General features: G+C 42.2%; 1 protein-coding gene across 1 annotated transcript in view; it reads left to right on the top strand.

The window, feature by feature from the left end:
- The window catches only part of LMAN1 (lectin, mannose binding 1), a gene marked incomplete in the record, with an annotated part of 407951 nt that overhangs the window by 75761 nt on the left and 307638 nt on the right, over positions 1–24552 (top strand). Inside the window, 1 exon segment of the mRNA XM_044066156.1 lies at positions 5759–5858. Within this exon segment, the coding sequence (XP_043922091.1) occupies positions 5759–5858 (100 nt within the window).

Genomic DNA, 24552 nt, shown 5'->3' on the forward strand with positions numbered 1-24552 from the left:
TCATCCCTTTCATATCTTCATAACTTGTTAGGTCTGACAATAAAATGGTCTCTTCTGAAATGAAACCAGAGATCTCTTCCAAATGCTGCTGGCAAGTAACGTTACTTTCATTACCCTCCTTAGTGCCATATCTTAAGTATTTGACGTAATCGCACCCTTTCTTTCCTCTTAAAGAGGAAAATCTTTCTTGTATAAATCTTCGGTCTATTTCAACCTTTTATTTCTTTCTTTCCAATACTCTTTTCAGAAATCCTTCAAAACACTTTGATTCTTTTTCATTTTATCCTGTTTAGTAGCGGCTAATGTTTTTTTTCAGCCAAGCCGCTAATCCATTTCTTTAATTTGACTGCCTCAGTATCTTAATGCAATCTTAATTATCCCACAGAAGGTAAGCCTGCTTTTACACAAATCATGTCCCAATTATTTAAAAAAAAAAAAATCTGGAAACAAACCATTGGGTTTATTATTCAAACTTAAACCCTTAATAACTGTTACAAAAATAACAACTTTCAAAAAAGCATTGTCTCACCAACTTTTTTGGCTGAAACAATGCTATTTCTATGTCTGTAAAAATAGAATGTTGTCTAATAAAATGATATACATGCCTTCAGGAATGTTAAAACTTACATCATCAGTACCTGCTCACTCAAATGAAACATTGGGTACCTTTAAAATGCTCTTAATGCAGTTCAGTCTACTGGAGACATCCGATTTAATTCTATTTTTTCTTGGGGGGGGGGGGGGGACTTTTCTCCTTCAATGAAATAAAAGAACCATGTTGTCACAATGCATGCAGTCAAGAGAACTGGAATGTACAGAGTTCATTTAACTCCTGTTCAGCCATCTCCTCAGTACATTGTAAAGCCATTTCAGACATATTTAACCAAACAAAAAAAAAAGGTTCACTGAATGGCTTCAAAGTCGTAACGTTGCGAAAAAGAAAAATGAAAAACACCTTGTGTACTGAATCAAGCTTTGCTTGAATAAAACTAAGGATTTAGTGCTTTCTGCCCTACAGGGTCGTGTTCAGAATAATCTGTCACACACACCTTCCTAAATGCATTCAGCATCACATGATTTAATCATAGGACTTCACTAAAGACCTATTTTATTTTACTATCTTCTATTTACATCTTTCTGTTTTTATTTCCACAGATCTAGAGGTAGAGGATACAATGATACAAAGTTTACATGAAATGCTTTTGTGTTGATGGTACAAAGTGTATTAACAAATGGTTGGTGGACTTTTTCATTTTTGTTTTTCCTTAAGAACTAATCATTCATTTATGCCCAAGGTAGTATCAGAGTTTATTTTTAACTGTGCTAACCATCACTGTCTTTTCCATAAACAAAAAATAAAGAAGAAAGATGCTCCATGCCTAGGATGCTAGCAGCCATCTTTGGTGCTATCTTGACGGAATCAAATCTTTTAGAAACTCTGATCGGTTATTCTTCTGTGAAGGGAAAAGAAAGGACAAACTCTCAGTATACCATTTCCAAATGATTGTTTCATGCTGTTACTTTTGTACTCATTGCAACAAGGCAGTTTAGGCAGGCAAAGGCTCATTCTGTCAGGGCTTTGGCTTCATCTGTGGCTTTCTGAAAAGAGATCGATTCTAGAAGCAGCAATTTGGTAGTTTCTATTACAAAGGAATATAAACCAACTACTTTTCCAGGTCTAGGGCATGCTTTTCTAGAACCATTCTCCTAGAGCTCCTGTGTACCCTTATCCTCCCTCCTCCTGTTCAGCTGACACAATGATAATATACCCATATAGCTCTAAGGCTACTGTAGCAAAGATCAGTACAATTCAGCGTAGTACAGTTGTGTAAGTAAATTTACCATAGTGGTAGATGTTCAAATGATCATTGTAGCAGTAGCCGCACCCTCCCCCCCCCCCCTTCTTTTTTTTTTTTTGTTTGCTTTTGTTGCTCGGCCAAGGACAGCTAGTTTGTTTCCTAGGAATGACCTTTTTTTAGGGCTCTATCCTCCCTGTCTCTGTTGGCATAAAAGCTCTGAAAGGGCTTTGCACCCAATCCACTTTTTTTTTTGTGCTCCGCACAAGATTAGTACTGGTTTGGGCACATGGAAGGTGCCCTTGAAGCTTTTGGAAGCTGGACTGCTGTTTATCTTGTGCAAGATGTAACCCATTGCTGCCTGAATACTGATACAAAGTGGGGGAATAGCAGCCAGTGCACAGCAATGCCTCATATTCCCCAAAAGCTTGTCAGAAATTACATGTAAGGAGCCTGGCACCGTTTCACCTTCCAGTCCTACAGAACTACAACCTTTACTTTTTAAGAGATTTTTGATTATAAAGATGTTCAAATCATTTTGATGGAACTGATTTGTAGCATGAGGGTGGAGATTCTGAAATACTAAAAGAGGTGGATCTAAGATATTTTGGTTTCTTTTTCTAGTAGTTTGAGTAATTCTGCAGTCTGTCCGTAGCCAGACGCGTATTGAAGGAATGTAGGTCCCAAGGAAGATGGAGAAAATGTAATAAATATTAAGGGTTTGTTGGAAAAAATAATTTCCTTTATTTGGTATCAGAAGGTGTAAAATTGTAAGATGCGAGTCTGTGATTGTGAAGAAATAATATAGAATATGAAACAATAAATGGACAAAGGGCCGTTAAGGGAAGTGAAGGAATGGTATGTATCCAGCATACACTCCAAATGCAGTGGTACCATATTGTGAATATAACTTTTTTTTAAATTTAATTTTAGTGCATAGATTGAGGTAGCTGCATTTGATTTGCTAAAATGTGGCCTGGTAAAAGCTTGATGAAAATGGTTAGAACTACTGTGGTGTTTGGTTGGAAGATATATGTATTAGGAAATAATGGCATTTTATAAATACATTCTATATTCTGTACATGTATGAATCCATTTTCTAGGTCTGATTTATCATTATCCTACTTTAATCCCTAAAGTTTGTATTTAGTTCCCATGTTTTTGCACTTATACTTGTGCTGCTTTACAGTTACTCCTAACTCCATTCATTGTTCTCTACTAACTCGTTACTCATTTGAAAGCAGCAACAATTCTAAGCATTGAATAAAAGTATCATTTACCTATTTTTTTTTTTAAGAATACAAACTACAGCTGTTATTGATATTTCCTAGAAAAGTTGTGTAACTTTTCTTATATGAAGCAACATAAAGAAAAGCTAGTCAAATTTACTTGAATCTTGATAATGTAATAATTTCTAAAAATAATAGAGGATATTCAGAAATACACAATGTACAGCATAATCCTTTTTCTCAATTGCTTAGTGCATAATGAGGACATGATTTAGAGATCACTGTAGTGGCATTAAGACTCCAGCTAGTGGTGATATATAGTGGCATTGCTGCATGCGGGTGAGGCAGTATGGGTGTGCAACTTACGTAATTAAGCATATCCTCTGTTAAGGAAGTGTACAGAGTGATTGAAGTCACATGAGCGAACGACTCAGTGACCAGCTGTACCACTTTGTTTTAGAGAGAAGCAGTGGAAATGTAATGTCATTTTACGATGTGTAGCCATTGCTTTCTGTGGCAAGGTTGTCAGCAGCACAGGGAGGTTGTATGTATGTCCTGAATATCTTCATGTATGTGCGTGTGTACAGGCATCTCTGTCTGTAGATAACCTAAAGTGGAGAGGCACTTAATGCAGGTGTTCCATCTATGTTAAGTGTCAGAGACATGCTGAGATAAGTCACCAGTGAGCTTAGAGGACCACAGAGTTAGCGATATTTTCATTGTCTACTCTGCTATGTCTTAGACTTCATAAATTATAACAGTGTGTACTGCTAATAGTATCAAAACATGTCCAGTGTACAAACTATATATTTCATTTTCTTTGTGTCCTACTTCTCAAAAGACTGTACACTGCAAATTGGTAAAGTTGTATCAGATATTTTTCATCATTTTGATACCAGTGCTTAATATGAATGAAACTTAAGTGCCCATTTCTTTTATTAAAATTTATGTAACATTATCTGTCTGTCCCATACTGACAGGACATCAAGTTGAAAGTATTATAATTAATATTCACAATAATTATAACTGCTAGTATAGTTAACGCTTACCATATTACAAAAATATTAAGATTATGAAATCTTACATATTTGTTGCTTATTAGTTTACAGTTGATAAGTCACTGCACCTCATTAGGCACTTTTCACTGAGCAAACCAGCCAAAATTGCCAAATTACTATAGTGTCTAAGCTATGTATTACTTCAGTGACGTCCAGCACTTCAAGGTTGTCCCATTCTTACTCATGGACTGTTGCCATATCCAACATAAAGTGCATTTTTTCTCACTGTCAACAGTTATCAAGTCTCCCAAAACAGCATAGAACAAACTACTTAACTTGGGCTTGAAGCAGTTTTAATGTGTCACTAAGGGGATCAGCCTGAGTAGGAATCTGGTTTCTTGTTCTCCATATTCAGCTTTTAGTGTGTGTGTTTTAGAGAGGATGTCATAAATGAGTTATTGAAAAGCTTTGCTGATAGAAGTGAATGCCCTTTTAAAATTGCACAGTGCTCAGACATTTTGTTTATTAGATTTAATGTTTGCAAGTTATTGGTCAAAATTCTGTTGTATTTTGTAGAGCAAGCCTGTAGACATTTATGGAGTATGAACATGGTAAACAAAGATAGCCAGGCAGTCCGGAAACCCGCTGCCTAGGAAGCCATTCATGGCTTAACATGTGGATAAAAACAACCTGAAAGCAATGGGAAAAAATGGTATACGTTTCACAGATCATAGTGAATGTAATACTTAGAAAGGAGGAACAGATGCAGCATGGAAGAGCAAGCTGTGATAAAAGCAGCAGCAAGTTAGTCACAGAAATTTTGTGATGTACAAAAACATTCAGTTACAGCAGCGATTGCTGCAAATAATGTCAAGTCAGAAAAAAGTGTCATCTGTAAGTAATTTCTGATGCTTGAGGGCATTACATTAGTGTGTGCATGTGGGCGTGTGGCTGAATGTGTGCCCATGAATGGGAGCAGAGTGCAACTGACCATTGCATTAAATTGTATCTTTTTATGTTGATTCCAGCTTCCATGACGTTATGAAAGGTTGTATATATATTATACTATGTTTTGGCCACTAGTTTTGTTTTTCATTACCTAGAGCATATATGTTGACTGTTCCAGTTTTGCATTGCCTTTGAATGTGTGCTCTAGATTAATTTCTCAAGCCGGAGTTTGTATCCCTTTCTCTCACTAAGGAGGTTTTGGCACTTGTGTTTTAAAGGTCGTCTCATTCTGAGCCAATCCTAATAGATGGTCATTTTTTTCATAGTCTAGGGGGTCTGTGCTGAAAATTTTAAATTTGAAACTTTAAATATTGGGAGCAAGTCGTGAAAATTCCAGCGTTTCTTTTAATTCTTGTATAATGTTGTATTTGTAGATCAGTTATTCATGACGGCTTTCACCATTAATGAATCACCTCTTGGCACTCTTAGTAAAGTGAGCTGATTAGTCAGGTAACATATCTCCTTACTGATTTTAAAGCCTTGTCTTTCGTAAAATAAGAATTCTAGAGCTGTACCTTGTGTAAGGGCAGAACGAAAGGATTCGTTTGTGATCCCTTTATAGCAGTAATGTTTGTAAAAACATGTGCTTGTGTGGTCAGATAATTATTCAGTTTTCTAATTAAAATGACATGGACAGCGGTATAATAAACCAGACATATTCTGCTTATAACAGTGATTTTTCTGTGTTAATATTTAGTAATTCATCATAGTACACTATATTTTTCAGTGATGGTTCATCTCAGGCTTTGGGAAGCTGTTTGAGGGATTTCAGAAATAAACCATATCCTATCCGAGCCAAGGTTACTTACTATCAGAAGACACTAACAGTAAGTAAATCAGCTTTTCAGAAGGGTCTAGGGATGCTTTAAGAGATGGGCAAGTCTAATAAATAGTGTGAGCATGTGCATTATACATATTAAATGAAAGTTTTGCAACATGTCCTGTACCATTTTCTTGGTACCTCATTATGAAAATGTTTGGAATACGAGGGTGGGAGCTTTGCAGACTGTTGGACAGAAGACTTTGAAAATGCAAAAATGTTTTTGTAGCAACTAAAACCAATACACTTAACAGTATTTTGTAAAACTGGAGTGTCAAAGTGCTCTGTGGTTGTAAAAAATCTGAATATTGGCAATTAGCTAAATCGTTTGACTCGCTTGTTTTTATTTTCTGCCCCATTGCACTTATAAACCACAATGGGTTTCCTTAAGTTTAACTTGTATTTTAAGCTGTAAAGTTATTTAAAATAGAGAGAAGAAAATTCTGATTGAAAGTTGAGTGATTTCTTTAGTTAACCTTCTACCTTAGTTGGATGTTGGAAGTCATGGCAGTCCTTGCAAGCAATGCTGCATTGTTATTGCATCGCTGTGAAAGTTAACAAAACTTTGTGTAAATTAACAAGTAAAGGAAGTATGGCTAAGAGAAGACCTGTGTCGTAGGGTTCTTGAAATGGTCAGTACATACTTGGATATTTAGTCTTTTTAATGCAACCTTGGATGTTTAACCTGTGTAATTTGGAGGATTTATTATTATTAATGTCGCAAGTACAGTTCCAGTGTATTCTTAATGGTACTTATTTCCCCAAGTGCCTTACAAATTTCAGTCACTGGATTATGTTAACACAGTGGTTGACCACACAGCAGCATTCAGGTAAATCACCTGTCATTTGACAATTTTTGGTAGCATGCATGTCTTACTACTCACTTTAACCTTCCTGTAGTGACCAGGTCAGATGCCCACCAATATGTTGCTGGGCCAGTAATCCAAGGTGTCTGAATCCTTACAACTAACACTGGAGATGGACGTGAGCTTGGAATACAAATGGATACACTCAGTATTTCCAGATGCGGACCTGTCTGCATCAAGTACAATTTCCCTTAAGAGCACACAGGGAACACACTTAGCCCAGGGTCTGGAGGTCTGTATATGTGTCTCCCTCCAGGTCCCCAATAAGACTCCCCAATGGTACAGCTGTAGGGTTAGGGCCTCAGCCGAGTGTCTAAGCTAAGTCCTCCATCACCCTCTCTCTAAACCCAGTGCTTTGTGTTGCTGCCCCAAGTAGCTGGCACACGCGCACACTCTAAGATTTAACTCACACACACAACATGTACACCTGGGAAAGGCTGGCACAGGTTACCTGCTCTTCCAGCTTTGCTCAGACTATAAGTAAGATTCACTGCCACCAGACTCTCCACAATCAGCTACAAGGCCTTTAACAAAGGGTGTCTAATTATACTGCGCAATAGTAATACTAATCCAAATCGTAGTAGTTTACCAAAAGGGTTAGGCCGTAGTGGTCCCACAGTCACCAAATATAGGCACTCCCAAAGGTTAAGTACTTTCTATAAGGAGCAGCCACAATAAACGTTTTAAATAGCTTTAATAAATAAGAGCATGAAAATACTGGATATATATTCACAGTAAACCACAGAGTTCAGATCACAGGAAATATTGAAAAGAACATTGATGGTCAGACTCGGACAAATAAAGAAAAACAATATCTAAACTAAACTTCACTGTATGCCTGAGTAAATCTAAAAGAATCACTGTTCCCTAGTTAAGTTACTTAACTACCGCAAGGCAAGATGCTGTGGGTGAGGGTCTTTCTAGTCAGGCTTCCCAAACAGAATACTCAATACTCTTGAGATTTTTGTTTTGGAAATTATACTTTAGGTATCAGAGGGTTGGCAGAATGACCTCATCTGGTCAATTGACTCTAGGTTCTCACAGTATTCCCCTTTGAAGCTGAGACAGGAAGTTAGCACAGTTGGTCACAGTATGCATCCAAATGTTTGTGGTAGTACCTGGGTCCTCCCCTCTTTTCACTGAACTAATGGACAAAGGCTTTTCCACAAACCCAGTGTCCAGTCCTATTCAGCACTGTGGGGTGCCTTTTGAGGGTTTAGCAGCTCATGTATATTTCCCTTATTTTTCTTAACCTCTACTGTGCTAGTATCCTCTATTAAAACATATACATTTAATTCAGCTACAAAAATGCATGTACATTTCTCTTCATTTCAGCAGGCTGCACTGTTGATGCATTTTAATAGAAGCAAAGCGCACAAATACATTTTCAGCACAAGCATCTGTACAAAATCAGTTTGATACACAAATGACGTTCAGTTCTAATACATTTGTAACATAAAGCATCTTGTATAAATCAGTTTGATATTCAAGGTATATATTCTTTGCAGAACTCCAGCTGGCTATGCTGGCACTTGCCCATGTCACATTTCTCCACCCCTCGAAGACTCTAGCTAGTTTTTCAACTGACCCTTGAGAAACTTGACTTGAAAGAAATAAGCCTATATGGGCATATGTTACTCCATTCCCTGTCTTGAAAGCCCATCTATGTTGGCATTACTGACCACACAACGGTGTTAGTGTCCTGTCTTATGCCTGCAGTCCTAAGCTACACTGTAATAACTTCACATTTTGCTGGCTGGCTCTATGTTAAGGGATTGTGGTCTGTAACTACAGTGAATTTCCTTTCATACAGATAAAGCTGAAGGTTTTGCAGTGCCCATACTATGGCTAGACATTCCTTTTCTACAGCTGCGTAGCATTCCTCCATTGAGTGGAGTCTACGGCTGAGAGATACCACTGGGTGCTCTTCTCCCTCTGAAGAAACCTGACTAAGTGCAGCCCCACCCTATGGTTTTGAATCCTACACCAGCACAACAAAAAATTATTTGCTGTAATCTGGACTGGCTAACACAGGGGGTCCACCCAAAGCTCCTTTCAGCTTCTGGAATGCCTGCTCACATGCTGGGATCCACACTAGCTGATCTGGCCTGTTTTTCCATGTCAGGTCTGTGAGGGGAGCAGCTATTGTCCTATAATTGGGGGCAAACTTTCTGTAGTACCCTGCTGTCCCTAAGAATGCCTTCACCTTTGGTAACCGGGGCAAGCCATGCTTGAATGGCTTCCACTTTGGCAGGTTCTGGTCTTATCTTTCCATTCCCCACTCTGTTCCAGGTAGGAGACCTCTGCCATACCCACCTGGCACTTACTGGGTTTAATGGCCAATCCTGCAGTCTGAAGTCTGCTTAACACTTCCCTGACATGCTGAAAGTGCTTTTGACGGGAATGGCTGTTAGATGGCAATATCATCCAGGTAAACAAGAGCATATTCTTCTGCTAGGATATGATCTACCAGCCTCTGGAAAATCACTGGTGAATTTTTCATCCCAAAGGACATCTTTGTGAACTCATACAAGCTAAAGGCTGACCTGTCTAGCACTGGGAGTCAAGGGGGACCTGCCAGTAGCCCTTGGTAAGATTAATAGTGGTAAGATACTTAGCCCCACCCATCTGCTCTAGGGCTTCATCTGTCCTAAGCATAGGGTAAGTATCTGACTGTGTGACTGTTTAGATTTCCTGAAGTCCACACATAACCTGGTGCTGCCATCCTTCTTTGGTACCAGCACCACTGGGGAGGCCCAGGGGCGGCTGGACTCCTGAGACCCATTCGGAGTCCGGTATGCCGCAAGATACTTGAAGTATTGAACCCGCAGATGTCTCTACCTTAGATGGGTCTGGAGCCGCTGAGCAGGCACCGGCTTCTGAGGGTGTTTTCAGGCCTAAAGATCTGTATATTAAACAGACACCATCTTCAAAACTAAGACCAAAAGCTACTTCTTTGTCTAAAAAAACGATGCTTGGACCATGTGTACAGGCCCCAATACCTAAAAAACAAATGATCAAAATGGCTGAGGACTTAATTACCTTGATCAGGGGTACCCATTCCCCCTCCTGCTAAGAGGCCTAGGCAAGGCACTGACTATGAATCTTCAGATCAGGTTTCTATTTCTTCTGATTCCTCTTCTGATCAGGAATTATCTATTCCTACTTATGAGGACTCTGATGCAGAAGATTTCATCCCTTCTGCTTCTCCTGCTGAGGATTTTTCTTTTGGAGAAACTTTGCATACCTTAAGGGTACACTTTTTCACTGGGAGAGTCGGGATTTCTCAGAATCTAAAAAGGGACTTGGGGATTTTCTTCTTCTTCCTCAACATAGGCCTTTGGCTATACCTCCTGTTCTAGACATTGTTGATTATCTTTTCTCAGAATCCAGTATGACTCATGATTCCCTGCCTCCAGCTCCTAGTAAGCCAGACAGATAATACAGGGTTCCTGACTCCCACAAATTGCTTTTAAAACCCTACTGCTGACCCTGAAACCATTTCTCAGGGTCCCAAGAGCATTCGGGCCTCTACTGCTAAAAATCCTACCCCTTCTGATAGAGATTCCAGGGTGCTGGATAGATGGGGTAAGAAGGTTTACACGTCTGCAACCTTGGCAATCCGGGCTTTAAACGGTCAATTTCATATGCTTAAATATCAACAGCATGTCATGGGTTTACTTAAACAGAAAATCATGTTGATTTCTGACTGTGGAAAATAGAGTTGCAAGATGTATTGCATTCAGCTGAACAAGTTGGAAAACATGCTTTTGCAATGTGGTTTTGATTCCTTGGAGACCTCTTGCAGGGCTGCTGTAACTAGATCTGTGATAAGGCATGCTTGGCTTAAGGAGCAAAGTCTGCCTTACCATGTTAAAGCAAAATTGTTGGATGCTCCTTTACGACAGGACAGTCTGTCTGGTAATATGGCTGAAGAAGTTTTGAAAAAGATGGAAGATGAAGCTAAATCTATGCAAACTGTGAAAGATTTCCTTCAAGTGCAGCCACTCAGGTTTAGTAGGCACTGGCCTACTAAGAACTGGTCCTTTCCAGTACCCACTAGAGCCGCTCAGGTCAAACCCAGACATTCCAAAGGCTCCAGGTTTCATTCGCAAGGAACTTTTAGAACAAAGCAGTGTGGTGCCTCCACCTCCAAATCTGGAAGCAACAAGGCACCTCCCTATGGTAAAAAGTCTCAATTACTTTCCACTGCAATCACCAAGCACTTATCTGTTGGCTGCCCCTTTGGGGGGAAAACTGGCACTTCATGCACAAAACTGGCAACTGATTACCCAGAACAAATGGGTTTTAAATATAGTATCCCAGGGATACAGTTTTCATTTCCACACATTGCCAGTCCCAAAAGGATGGCCAGACCTGCCTCCAAATCAGTGGACAGAGGCCCAGAAACAAGTTATGCCCATCATGAATATGGAGGCTATTCAACCAGTACCAGAAAAGGAAAAGGGACAAGGTTTTTATTAAAGACTTTTCCTGGTACCCAGAAAAGACAAATCATGGCATCCGATTCTGGACTTATCCATTCTAAATACATTTCTGGACATTCCAAAATTCAAGATGCTGACTCTTCAACCGTTACTACCTATGCTAGGCAAGGATGCCTGGTTGGTAACTCTAGACTTAAGAGGCTTACCTGCATATCCCAATCGGGGAATCTTGCAGCAGATACCTCAGCTTCAAAGCAGGCTATCTGCATTGCCAGTTCTCTGCACTGCCCTTTGGCTTGTCTACTGCGCCCAGGGTCTTCACAAAGTGCCTGGCACCAGTAATTGCATTTTGAAGGCAAAGAAATATTCAAATTTATCCATACCTGGACGATTGTCTAATTCAGGCAGAAAGCAAAGAGACTCTTCTAAAACATCTGGTGTTTGTAAAAAGACTTCTAACTTCACACGTCACCTACATAATAAAAAACAAATTTACCAGCATAAACCTTCCTATATATAGACTTGTTAGAAATAAGAAGAAATTTGTTCCAACACTATTCCTAACTGAACTTAGATCCTGTAACTGGTCCAAGCTAAAAACCCTGCCCCTTGATGAGAGAGTGACATTTTTTACTGACACATTCCTCAACATTCTGGACTCTCATGCACCTAACAGACTCATCCGAACCAAGACTCTGATAGCACCATGGCTAACTAGAGAAACCAAATCCAAAATCAAACTTGGAGATCAGGCCTGGGACAAATGGCGAACTACTAAGGCACCTCAAGATCGCATTAAATTCCAGCAACTTAGAAATGCAACGAAAAAAGACACTACCCTAGATAAAAAAGAACCATTTCTGTCACCTCCAAGATGAGCACCAGAACAATCCAAAGAAGTTTTGGGCAGGCTTAAACAACCTCCTCCACTCAGGGAAAGTGTCTACTCCCACTCCAGAAACACTTATTGGTAAAAACCCAGAAGAGGTCGCCAATACTTTTAACTCCTTTTTCACAGAGACCATTCAGACCCTGGCTAATCAACTTCCCCATCCTCCCCCCCCAACTAAGGTTAATGATGAATCTCTACCCTTCTTTACTCTCCAGCCAGCCTCCACCTCCTACATTAGATCCTTACTGAAGAAACTTAAACAAACCACCCTGTCGGCCGACCGACTTCCAGCTGAATACCTACAAATAGCAGCAGATGCCATAGCCTATCCCAATTCTAATTAACCGAACTATAACTGAGGCCACTATCCCCTCCATTTGGAAGATAGCCCATGTCATCCCACTTCATAAGGGTGGCTCCTCCACTGACCCATCGAATTATAGACCTATAGCTATACTGTCTCCAATAGCCAAAATCTTGGAAAGATGTGTTCATAAACAACTCCTTCACCATCTCACCCTAAACAATCTATTGTCAAAATCTCAGCACGGTTTCAGACCCCACCATAGTACGACCACCGCCCTCCTCTCTTTTACTGACTCAGTCAATAAAAACCGCAATAACAAAAAAATATCTTCAGCCCTCTTTCTTGACTTGTCAAAAGCCTTTGACATGGTCAGTCACCAACTACTGCTCCACACTCTTGAAACCTTACACCTTGATTATCCGGCCCTTAGCTGGTTCAAAGCTTACCTCTCTGGAAGACAACAGGCAGTTCGATGGGAAAATAAGCGCTCTCAACTGCTACCGAATACCATAGGGGTCCCCCAGGGCTCCATACTTGGTCCTCTTCTCTTTTCCGTATTCATAAATGATCTTCACTGTCATCCCTAAGGCCACCTGCATCCAATATGCAGACGACTCCACTTTGATCTGCTCTGATGTCTCCCTCCCCGACCTACAAGTAATAACCCAAAACTGTTTTGCTATAGTAGAAAAGTGGCTCTGAGCGGAAACTCATTCTAAATCCAAAAAAAACCAAGTTACTAGTATTTTTTCCCACCTCAGTTAGTCCATCAGTCCAACTTACACCACAGTCTAACAATAGTCCCTTCTTTGTTCAATCTATTAATGGTACCATGATTGAGCCTGTTACCAACACTAAACTATTAGGAGTCACTATTGATAGTAGGCTTAGATTTGATATGCATATCAGTCAAACCATAAAGACTGTAAATAAGAAACTTGGATCCTTGTATAGAATTAAAAACTTTCTAACCCCTGCTGCCAAACTAACTATCTCTCGCACGCATTTACTCTCCACTTTATTGTATGCATCTCCTGTGCTTTCATTCCTTAACAAAAGTGAGATCAACAAACTCTCTGCTGCCTACAATCACATCGCCAGATTTGTAGTAGGAGGTCCTTACAGAACTCATCACTGCCTTAACCTAAGGAAACTTGACTGGCTAAAACTACCCAATCTTCTCAAACTAAACCAACTCACTGAAGCGTTTAAAATTATTAAGCAACCAGAAAAAAACCCTCCCTGCATAATCTTCTGATTCCATACTCCAATCTTAGCTGTCTTCGCTCCTCACATAGATTCCTGGTCCAAACCATCAAATCCAACAAAAAGCAACGAAGAAAACAGCCAGTAGCATAAACAACAAACACAGTATCCAGCAAAGTTTTAATAAAATCTCTGACGTCTCGGCCAAGAATTCTCCTTGAAGGCTTTGGCCGAGACGTCAGAGATTTCATCAAATCCAACAACTCTGGTGGCGAAGCCCTTTTTGCCAACTCTATAGGAAAAGTCTGGAATTCCCTCCCCAATAACTTAAGACTTACTACATCCCTTTGTCAATTCAAAAATAATCTTAAACAATTTTTTAAAAAACATTGGCTGTGCCCATGTAATAACCCAGACTAGTTCTCTCTGACACTCAACTAGTAGCATTCTCCACCTGTATCACTAGGTGTTTTTTCTTTTTTTCTTAGTCTAAAGAATTTGTAAACTCACACCCACTAAATTCCACCTCCACTAGTACTAATGAAGTCTAGCTCCCCATTGCCTGACTTGACTCTACAAGGGATGGGAAATAGTAACCTAGACAAAAACTATACTGTATTTTGAACTGTAATCTATTCACGTTGTAGCCAATTGTATCTAAAACATTGTGATGTATTTTTTGTGTATTTGTATTTTGTGTATTTGCATTAGTAAGTGTATTTATCTATATGTAAATGAATGTGTGTACCCTTTTCCTCTGTGGAGCTTTTCTCCCCGGGCCTCCGCTGAAAATGGACATGTATCCAGTCGGACCATCCCGGTCAACAAATGTAAAATAAATAAATATATTGTCTAAGGTAAACCATAAATGAAAATAAATCACAACTGGTGCCCTTTCAAATAATTGCATTCCTGGGTGCAAGCTTGAATACAACTGCCCAGATGACTTGCCTTACGCCAGAAAAACAAATTCAATTGATGACTTTAGTTCAAGCAGGTGGCCACAAAAACCCAGCTATCTGCAAGACAAATTCTGCAGACCTTGGGGTTCATGGCCTTCTGCATTCTTCTAATTCCATATATATGCAAGACTGCATATGAGGAAACTTCAGTGGTACCTAAAAAGCTTATGGAGTCAACATTGTCACAGCCTGGAAACTGTTCTTATCATTCTTTGCCTGCAACTAGAGTTCCTATGGTAGGCAGAGGCCTGCCACCAAAACAAGGAACTCATTCATTCCACCCCCTGCCGCCCAAACCTTGACTACAGACTCAGACTATGCTTGCGGGGGGAGGGGGGACATTTGGCAGGGAGATGCATTAATGGCCAATGGAGCCCAAATCTAAAGCACCTACATATCAATCAGAGATGCTGGCTGTACAGAATGCTCTGACAGGCTTCAAGGACTATCTTCATCCAGGACAACTGCTGACAACACTGCAGTCATGTGGTACATAAACAAGCCGAGGGGTACACATTCCTACCTCCTTTGCAGGCTAGCCATGGCATTGTGGAACACTGCTTTGATTTATCAAATACATCTATAAGCTCAATTCCTGCCAGGAAAGCAAAATACTCTGGCAGACTAACTAAGCAGAAATCTTATGGACCCACACGAATGGAAACTAGATCCACAAATCTTCAGCATGTTGACACGCAAATGGGGGAGCCCAGACCTAGATCTTTTTGCCTCAACCCAAAACTCTCAGACAAATTCTGCACAAGAATTAATCACAAAAAAAGCTTGGAAAATGGATGCTGTATCCTTCAGCTGGAAAAACCTATCAGTCTATGCCTTTCCCTCTCTACCTCTGCTCTCCAAGGTCTTACTAAAAGTCATTAGACCTAAAAGATGCTTTTCACATTCCCATAGCTAGAAAGTTTCTCAGATTCTGTGTCAGCTTCAGATTATCATTTGTCTGCATTACCTTTTGAGTTATAGATGGCTCCTATGGTGTTTATGAAATATCTAGTTCCGGGGATAGCTCATTGCAGACTTTAAGGAATTCACAGAACCACAAGAGCAAAACAAAAATCCAAAAAACAGGCAGGAACCACTGAAATGCACAGAAAAACTTTAATATCTGTAGCGCCTCAGCTACAGCCTTTAAAGAGTATAAAACACTAGTCACAAGCACCATATAAATACACCCACCAATAAAACCATAAAAGCCGAGGCACTAAAGACGTTCTTTGTGTTTCACTGTTGCAGTCATCACACTTGGGTTATTTGCCTGCAGGTAGCCCTCAGTCGGTTCGATTACCTTGGGATTTTTATGTCTGATGCTGTCGCCTCTTCCATGACGGGGATATAAAACATGCATCTGACTCCATTACATCAGCTTTTCTTGCTGTGCGGGAGCCTGAAGCAGAAGCAGCTTGCAAGTGCCGGTCGGCCGCTACCTGAAATTTCAAGCCTGAAGTCTTCTAAAGCCAAGTACCTCATTGGGGATCCTTTTTTTTTCTTGCTCTAACAGATGTCAGAAAAAGTTAACAATTTTCTTGCCTGTGGAAAGCAAATACCTCAGTGATTTTCATTCTTACTGCGTCCCCTGTTTAGGCCTAGACCGCAATGTTCCTCACTGTAGGTTTGTGCCTTGTTCAGCACCCGAACTATTCGCTGTCGAGCTATCTTTGTTGCTAAATTCTTTCACTCTTACTCCGTATTCCGAAATGGCTTCGATAAGCCATCCGACTACCGATCTTCTGAAAAAACTTAAGGATAAATACTGAGCTAGACTGCATAGGTCCAAAACTGCCGACAATGCTTCCATTAAGCTAGTCGCCAGTCTGCTGTTACTCAGTGAGGCGCTTTCACAGCCTCTGATACCTGCTTCTACAGATTCGCAGGCCTCTACTGAGACCCATTCGGAGTCTGGTATGCCGCGAGATGCTTTGACTATGGAACCTGCGGATGTCAGTACCTTGGATGGGTCCGGAGCCACTGTGCAGGCACCGGCTTCTGAGGGTGTATTCAGACCTTCCGATGTTCGTATTAAACAGACTACTTAGTTTCTGACAAGCTGCTGAATTTCTCAGGCCCACAGTTCGTACTACGCCTAAAACAGATGACCAAAGCACTTTCTCAAGCTCCCATGCCACAGAAACAAATGCTTAGAATGGCTGAAGACCTAATTACTTTTAATTAGGGGAAGCCAGCCTTCCCCCTCTAAAAGACAAAGAATTGATTTTCCTTCTGATTCTACAAACCATGAGTCCAATGACTCTGACCCCTCTGATTACCAGGACATACCTTTATCTACCTATGAGGATTCAGATGCAGAGGATTCCATTCCCTCTGCCTCCCTCAGAGAGGACTTTTCTTTCGGTGAAGCCTTGTATGCCCTAAGAGAGCATTTCCGCTGGGAATGCCAGGACTACCCACAGTCCAAAAAGAGACTGGGTATTTTTAGACTTGCCGCAACACAGGCCGCTAGCAATACCCCCCCTGTCCTAGATATTGTAGATATTTTCATGAAATCCAGTCTTACCCCTGATACTTCACCACCAGTTCCTAGAAAGCCTGACCAGGTACTACAGAGTACCTGACTCTCACAAATTTCTCTTTAAAAAATCCCACTGTGGATCCAGAGACAGTTTCCCAGGGAACTAAAGGTATTAAGGCTACTACAGCCAAAAACCCTACCCCTTTGGACAGGGATTCTAGGGCCTTAGACAGATTGGGTAAGAAGGTATATACCTCTGCAACTCTTACCATCAGGGCTTTAAATTACCAATTTCACATGTTGAAGTACCAGCAGCATATTATGGAACTAATTAAACAAAAAATATTGTTGATTCCTGATTATGCAGAAAATAATTTGCAAGAGTTAATGCATTCTGCAAACCAAGTTGGTAAACATACTTTACAGTGTGGTTTTGATACCTTAGAAGCATCTTGCAGGGCTGCTGTCACTGGGTCTGTTCTGGGAAGGCATGCTTGGCTGAAGGAACAAATCTTGCCAGACCTTGTCAAATCAAAAATGCTAGATGCTTCATTAAACCAAGAATGCTTGTTTGACACAAAAGCAGAACAACTTCTTAAAAAAGATGGAGGAAAAAGCTAAGTCTATGCAAACTGTTAAATATTTCTTTCAGATGTAGCCACCTAGATTCAGTAGGCATTGGCCTTCAAACAACTGGTCTTTTCCAGTCCCTCCCCTCCCAGACCTTCTCAGTCCAAACCCAAGGGCAACAGACCACAAAGACTGCAGTCTCAGGGTATGCACAGATCTAAACAATGGAGTGCTCCCACCTCAAAAATAGGAAGTGGTAAGCCACCCTCATCATTTTTCATCCAGGCAGGGTCTCCCTGAGGATAAACCCAACATTTATGCCTAAAATAGTGTCCAGTGTGGCTCTTAACCAAGCCATCCATCTGCCAACCTTTTACCCAAATCCACAGAACAAGGGGGATAGAATTCTGCATTATTTGGACATACACAGACAGCTTAGATTCTACTTGGACAGAACCAAAGCTTTCAGGAAGACAGTACAATTACTAGTGGCATATGCTGCAGGATCACAAGGAAAGCCTATTTCAAAGCAGACTATTTCAAAGTGGTTAGACCACTGCATTCGTTTCTGCTACCTACACCATGGCAAGCCAGTGCCTAAGGGCATTAGGCCTCATTCCACCAGAGCTGCAGCCACCTCAGCAGCCTTTCTCAGGGGAGTACCTACCAGAGACATTTTAGAGGCAGCTACTTGGAGTTCAGTGCACACCTTTACAAAGCATTATCATCTGCCACTCTACTCTAAATCCAGGGCAGGCTTTGCCACTGCAGTCCTGCAGGGCCTCATAGCCGCTCCTACTGCTGTCTTAGATGTTCATCGTGCATACAGCTGCAGTCATAACAGATGGGTTCTCCTGCCATCAGGCGGGTCCTCGGTCGGCCGAATTCCAAAGTCTAGGTCTGGCGTCGGTTGTCGTCGCTTTCTTTCCTGACGTCAGTGCGACAGGGGTATACAAGACACAGCCGACGCCATTTTCTTCAGTCTTTTTTGCCGCGCGGTGCCCGAAGCAGAAGCAGTTCGCAAGTGCCGGTCGGCCAGCTCCTGAAATTACGAAAATTTGGAAACCGAAGTCTTTTTTAAAGCTAAGTACTCCGTTGGGGAAACTTTTCTTGCCTCAGACCAATGTCAGACAAAGTTAACAATTGTATTTCTTGTGGGAAGCAAATACCGCATAAGGATTTCCATTTCCTCTGTATACCTTTTTTAGGCCCAGACCATGAAGTCTCGGGCTGTCGCTTTTGTGCTACTTTCAATAAACGCACTATTAAGCGTCGGGTGGAGTTCGCCCAGCACTTTTTTGGTAAAGCTTTTGATTATAAAATGTCGTCGGAGACTCCGACTGCCGTTTTGTCCAAAAAAAGCAAGGAGAAAGACAGACACGTGAGGTCCGCCACGCCAAAACCGGCTACACATGGTCCGGTTCTCAGCGAGGTGCCTACGCAGCCCCTGACTACCGATGACACTTATCTGGCGGTGTCTTCTGTAACCGAGACCGCAAGTACCTCGGCCCATACCTTGACTACAGCTACCGAAGCCACTGAGAGTGTTGAGCCTCTTAATGTGGACAGGTCCACTTCCACCCATGGTGTCTTCAGACCCTCATCTTCCTTTTCCATAAAGGCCTTTACTAAGTTCAAATCAGCCATGCATCCCAAGAGGCCTGGTGCACAGGGCCCATCTCCAGGCCCCATGCCTAAAAAGCAGATGCTCAAAATGGCTGAGGATTTAATTACTCTTATCAGGGGTTCCCAACCCCCTCTGGACAAGAGATTCAGAGTGGAGGAAGATTCTCCCTCTTCTGACCAGGGATCCATTATTTCAGAACATTCTGATGAAGAGGAGCACTCGTACTCTCCCTTTGAAGATTCTGATGCAGAGCAGTCCATTCCTTCTGTATCTCCCCCAGAGGATTTTTCTTTCGGGGAAACCTTGCACACCTTGAGGGAACACTTCCATTGGGAAGGCCAAGATTTTTCAGATTCCAAGAAAAGACTTGGGGAATTTCTTTTGCTACCTCAGCACAGACATCTGGCGATACCTCCTGTCCTGGACATACTTGATGATGTCTACTCGGAGGCTTGCCTTAATCCCGATTCCCTGCCTCCTGCCCCAGTCAAGCCTGATAGGTACTACAGAGTTCCTAACTCTCACTAATTTCTTTACAAAAGCCATAATGCTGACCCTGAAACCATTTCTCAAGGCCCCAAGGGAATGAAGGCCTCTACTGCTAAGAATCCATTACCTTCCGAAAGAGAGTCTAGATCCTTCGAATGATGGGGAAAAAAGGTATATACCTTGGCCACCCTAGCCGTGAGGGCCTTAAATTGTCAGTTCCATATGCTTATATATCGGCAGTTTCTGTTATCACAATTAAGGAATAAAATGTCACAACCTGAACAACCAGATTTGAAGGAGTTGCAGGATATGATGCATAGTGCAGAACAAGTGGGTAAACACACATTACAATGTGGCTATGATGCTCTAGAGGCCTCAAGTAGAGCTGCTGTTACAGGATCAGTCATTCGTAGACATGCCTGGCTTAGGGAACAAACCTTGCCTGATCATGTTAAAGCTAAACTACTAGATGCTCCTTTACAAAAGGATGTATTTGGTACTAATGCTGAGGAGATACTACAGAAGATGGAAGAAAAAACTAAATCTATGCAAACTGTCAGCCTTTCTACAGGTACAACCACCACGTTTTAGCAGAAATTGGCCTTCAAAAAAACTGGTCCTTTCCAGCCACGGACAAGCCCCAAAGAGGTAGATACAGGCGCACAAGGGGCAGAGGACAATCTCAAGGATCATATAGAGGCAGACAATGGCAAACTCCAGCACCAAGAGGTGGCAAAGACAGTGCACAACAATACAGGAAACAAACCCAATGACTTTCCCCTTTGCATGCCAAGCAAGTCTCAGCTGGCAGCACCCTTGGGAGGAAAACTGACATTATTTTCAAAAAATTGGCATATCACAACAGACAAATGGATCCTGGATATTATAAACAGAGGCTACAGATTTCATTTTCACACACTTCCAAAAATGAGAGGCATGCCGAACCTGCCACACAATCAAAGGGCAGAGGCTCAAATACAAATTTCAAAGCTTATGGACATGAAAGCTATTCAAGAGGTACCTCCTCACGAACAAGGTCAAGGTTTTTATTCCAGACTATTCCTGGTACCAAGGAAGGGAACCGATTGGAGACCCATTTTGGACTTATCCATCCTAAACACATTTCTACTCGTACCAAAGTTCAAGATGCTCACCTTAAAGCAGCTTCTTCCCATGCTGGGCAAGGAGTCTTTGCTAGTAACATTGGACCTCAAGGAGGCATACCTGCATGTCCCAATCAGACAAAACTGCAGAAGGTACCTCAGATTTCTTACAGGTTCAATCCACTATCAATTCTCTGCATTGCCCTTTGGCTTATCTACTGCGCCCTGAGTATTCACGAAATGCCTGGCATCAGTAATTGCCTACTGCAGACTTCAAGGGATACAAATTTACCCTTATTTGGACGATTGCCTGATCCAAGCGGACAGCAAACACATACTTCTGGAACATCTGGCTTATGTAACACGGTTATTGAATTCTCTGGGATACACAGTCAACAAAGAGGAATCCAGGCTAACACCATCTCAGAAAATAATTTTCCTGGGTGCCAACTTGGACACAAACACCCAGATGGCCTATCTTACGCCAGAAAAACAGGGGCAACTAACTCAGTACTTCAAAATACTAGCAAATTGTACCAAGCTAACTGCAAGGAAAATCCTGCAGGCTCTGGGCTTCATGGCATCTTGCATTCTTCTAATCCCATGTGCAAAGTTGCATATGAGGAAACTTCAGTGGTACCTAAAAAACCTATGGTCTCAACACAGCCACAGTTTGGAAACAATAATACCACTAATCCCATGTTTGCAAAAGGAATTTCTATGGTGGGCCCAAGCATGCCAAACAAACACAGGTTTACCATTCTGCAAGCCTCAAGCAAATCAAGTCATCACAACGGACGCTTCAGACTACGCCTGGGGGGCACACATGACAGGCAGGTGCATTCAGGGCAAATGGTCCCAAAAGGAAAAGCACCTTCACATCAATCAAAAGGAAATGCTAGCAGTGATAAATGCAATTACAGCTTTCAAGGACCTCCTGCATCCAGGGCAATTATTGATAAGAACAGACAACACCACAGTAATGTGGTACATAAACAAGGAGGAACACATTCATACCCCCTGTGCAGGCTGGCCATGTCACTTTGGAACTTGGCTCTGGAATGGCAAATCGAACTTCAAGCAACAGTACCTGCCAGGTTTGGAAAACATGCTGGCAGACAATCTAAGCAGAAATATGACAGACCTGCACGAATGGAAGTTGCATCCTCAAGTGTTTACAAAGATAATCCAAGTGTGGGGAAGGCCAGACATAGATTTCTTTGCTTCCCACAGGAATCCTCAATTGACAAAATTCTGCTCAAGGACATTCCATTCAAAGGCCTGGAGAGTGGACGCCCTTTCTTTTAGTTGGGCAGCACGGACAGTTTACGCCTTCCCACCTTTGCCTCTTCTGCCCAAGGTGCTGTTGAAAGCAAGAGCAGACGGACCGAAGATGATACTGATCGCTCCAGACTGGCCAAGACAACACTGGTACCCACTACTGAGGAGCCTAACCCATTCTCCTCCCTGGACCCTCCCTCTAATGCCTCTTCTACTGACTCAGCACAGCTACAGAACTCTTCACAGTCAGCTGAAAACACTCAATCTGGCTGCATGGAAAATTCCTTAACACCACAACAGACCCTACTCTCCAAGGAGGTGCAAGATGTCATTTTGGAGACCAGAAGGCCATCTACTAGAAAGGCTTACTTCGCAAAATGGAAACGGTTTTGCACTTGGAATGAGAAAAAAGGCCAGGATCCTAGAAAACTGAATTTACCTCAGATATTACAGTATCTAGCTGAGCTGTTGAACAGTGGACTTTCATTTTCCTCCATCAAAATCCATGCCTCAGGCATTTCTGCTGAATACAACACTGATCCACCATTATTCTCCCACCCACTCTTAAGACAGTTCCTCAAAGGGGCTAAGAATACAAGACCTCCAAGGAAACTACCAATACCAGCCTGGGATCTTAATTACATTCTAGAAAAACTAACATTGCCTCCCTTTGAACCAGCTGCCTCAACAGATTTGCAATATTTGTCCTGGAAAACAGCTTTCCTTCTGGCCATTACCTCAGCTCGTAGGGTTTCGGAACTACAAGCCCTCATGGCTGTGCAGCCCTTTCTCATCTTCCATCAGGACAGGGTTTCCCTACGAACCAACCCGTCATTTATGCCTAAGGTAGTATCCAGGGTAGCTTTAAATCAGGCCATACACTTACCTACCTTTTACCCCAATCCTCAAAACAAAGGGGAAAGGCTGCTACATTCCTTAGACATCCATAGACAGCTACGTTACTATTTGGACAGAACAAAGCCTTTCAGGAAATCAGAACAACTCTTTGTGTCCTATGCTGTAGGAGCTCAAGGGAAGCCAATTTCCAAACAGACTATTCCAAAATGGATAGGCCACTGCATATGGTTTTGTTACTCCTTTCATGGTAAATCTGTACCTGCAGGCATCAGACCCCACTCCACAAGGGCCACAGCTACCTCTGCAGCCTTCCTCAGAGGAGTCCCTACCAAAGATATTTTGGAGGCAGCCACTTGGAGTTCTGTGCATACCTTCACTAAACGCTACCACCTACCTTTATACTCCAAAACTAGAGCAGGCTTTGCCACTGCTGTGTTGCAGGGCATTTTGGCTCCTCCCAGTTCCACCTAGTGCCTACCACCCTGTGCGTAGCTTTGGGATTCTACCCATCTGTTATGACTGCAGCTGTATGCACGATGAACATAGTACAGTTTTGTACCTACCATAAATGTAGATGTTCGAGTGCTAATACAGCTGCAGTCCAGGATGTCCTTCAAGGATGCATCTGCAGTCCTTACAAATGGGTTGTCCTGTCGTCAGGCAGCCCTTCGGTCGGCCGGATTCCAAAGTCTGGGTCTGGCCTCGGCTGGTGTCGCACTTCACCCGACGTCATAGCTGCAGTTCTTCGGGTATAAAGGCATCAGCCGACGCCATTTTCCTCAGTCTTTCTTGCCGCGTGGCGCCCGAAGCAGAAGCTGTTCGCAAGTGCCTGTCGGTCAGAACCAGAGATTGCTACTACCGAATACTTCTTCTACTACCGAAGACTTCTAAAAAGCTAAGTACCCCGTTGGGGACTCTTTCTTGCCTCAGCCGATGTCAGAAAAAGTGAATAACTGTTTAACTTGTGGGAAACAAATACCTCATAAAGATTTCCACTCGTACTGCTTACCTTGTTTAGGCCCAGACCACGACGTAGCAGCTTGTCTAGCCTGTGCTGCTTTTAACCGACGGACGCTTAGACGTCGGTCTGAATTTGCTGAGGAGTTTTTCGGCTCCGATTTCGCTTACATTATGCCGTCGGATCCTCCGACTACGCAAATATCTAAAAAGTGCAAGGAAAAGGACCGACACTCGCGGTCCGCGGTTTCGGCCGAAACCACGGTTAAGCCAACCGCGAGTGTCTCTGTTTCGGCTGAAACCGAGCACGTGGTTCTTCCTTCAGCCGAAAACTTACCTCCAGCCGAGGCCTCATCCAACCTGGTGGAATCGGCTTCTGAAATCCCACCTCCTGCAGGTTCCCAGGAATTATCTGATACTTTACCCTTGGATATTTCAACCCCTGCACGTGGAGCTGCTAGGCCACCTGCAACCATGTCGATTAAGGCCTTTGCCAGGGCTAAAGCAGCTAAATCTACCAAATCTGTGCCTGCTAAGACCCCCTCTCACAGGCCTAGCTCTACTACACAAATGCTTAGTCTAGCAGAGGATCTCATTTCTTTGATCCGGGGATCCCATCCTCACCCAGACAGGGCCTCTCACCCTCCTCC

Source organism: Protopterus annectens, chromosome 1.part0, assembly GCF_019279795.1.
Source record: "Protopterus annectens isolate FY-2018-M chromosome 1.part0, PAN1.0, whole genome shotgun sequence".
Classification (NCBI taxonomy): Eukaryota; Metazoa; Chordata; order Ceratodontiformes; family Protopteridae; genus Protopterus; species Protopterus annectens.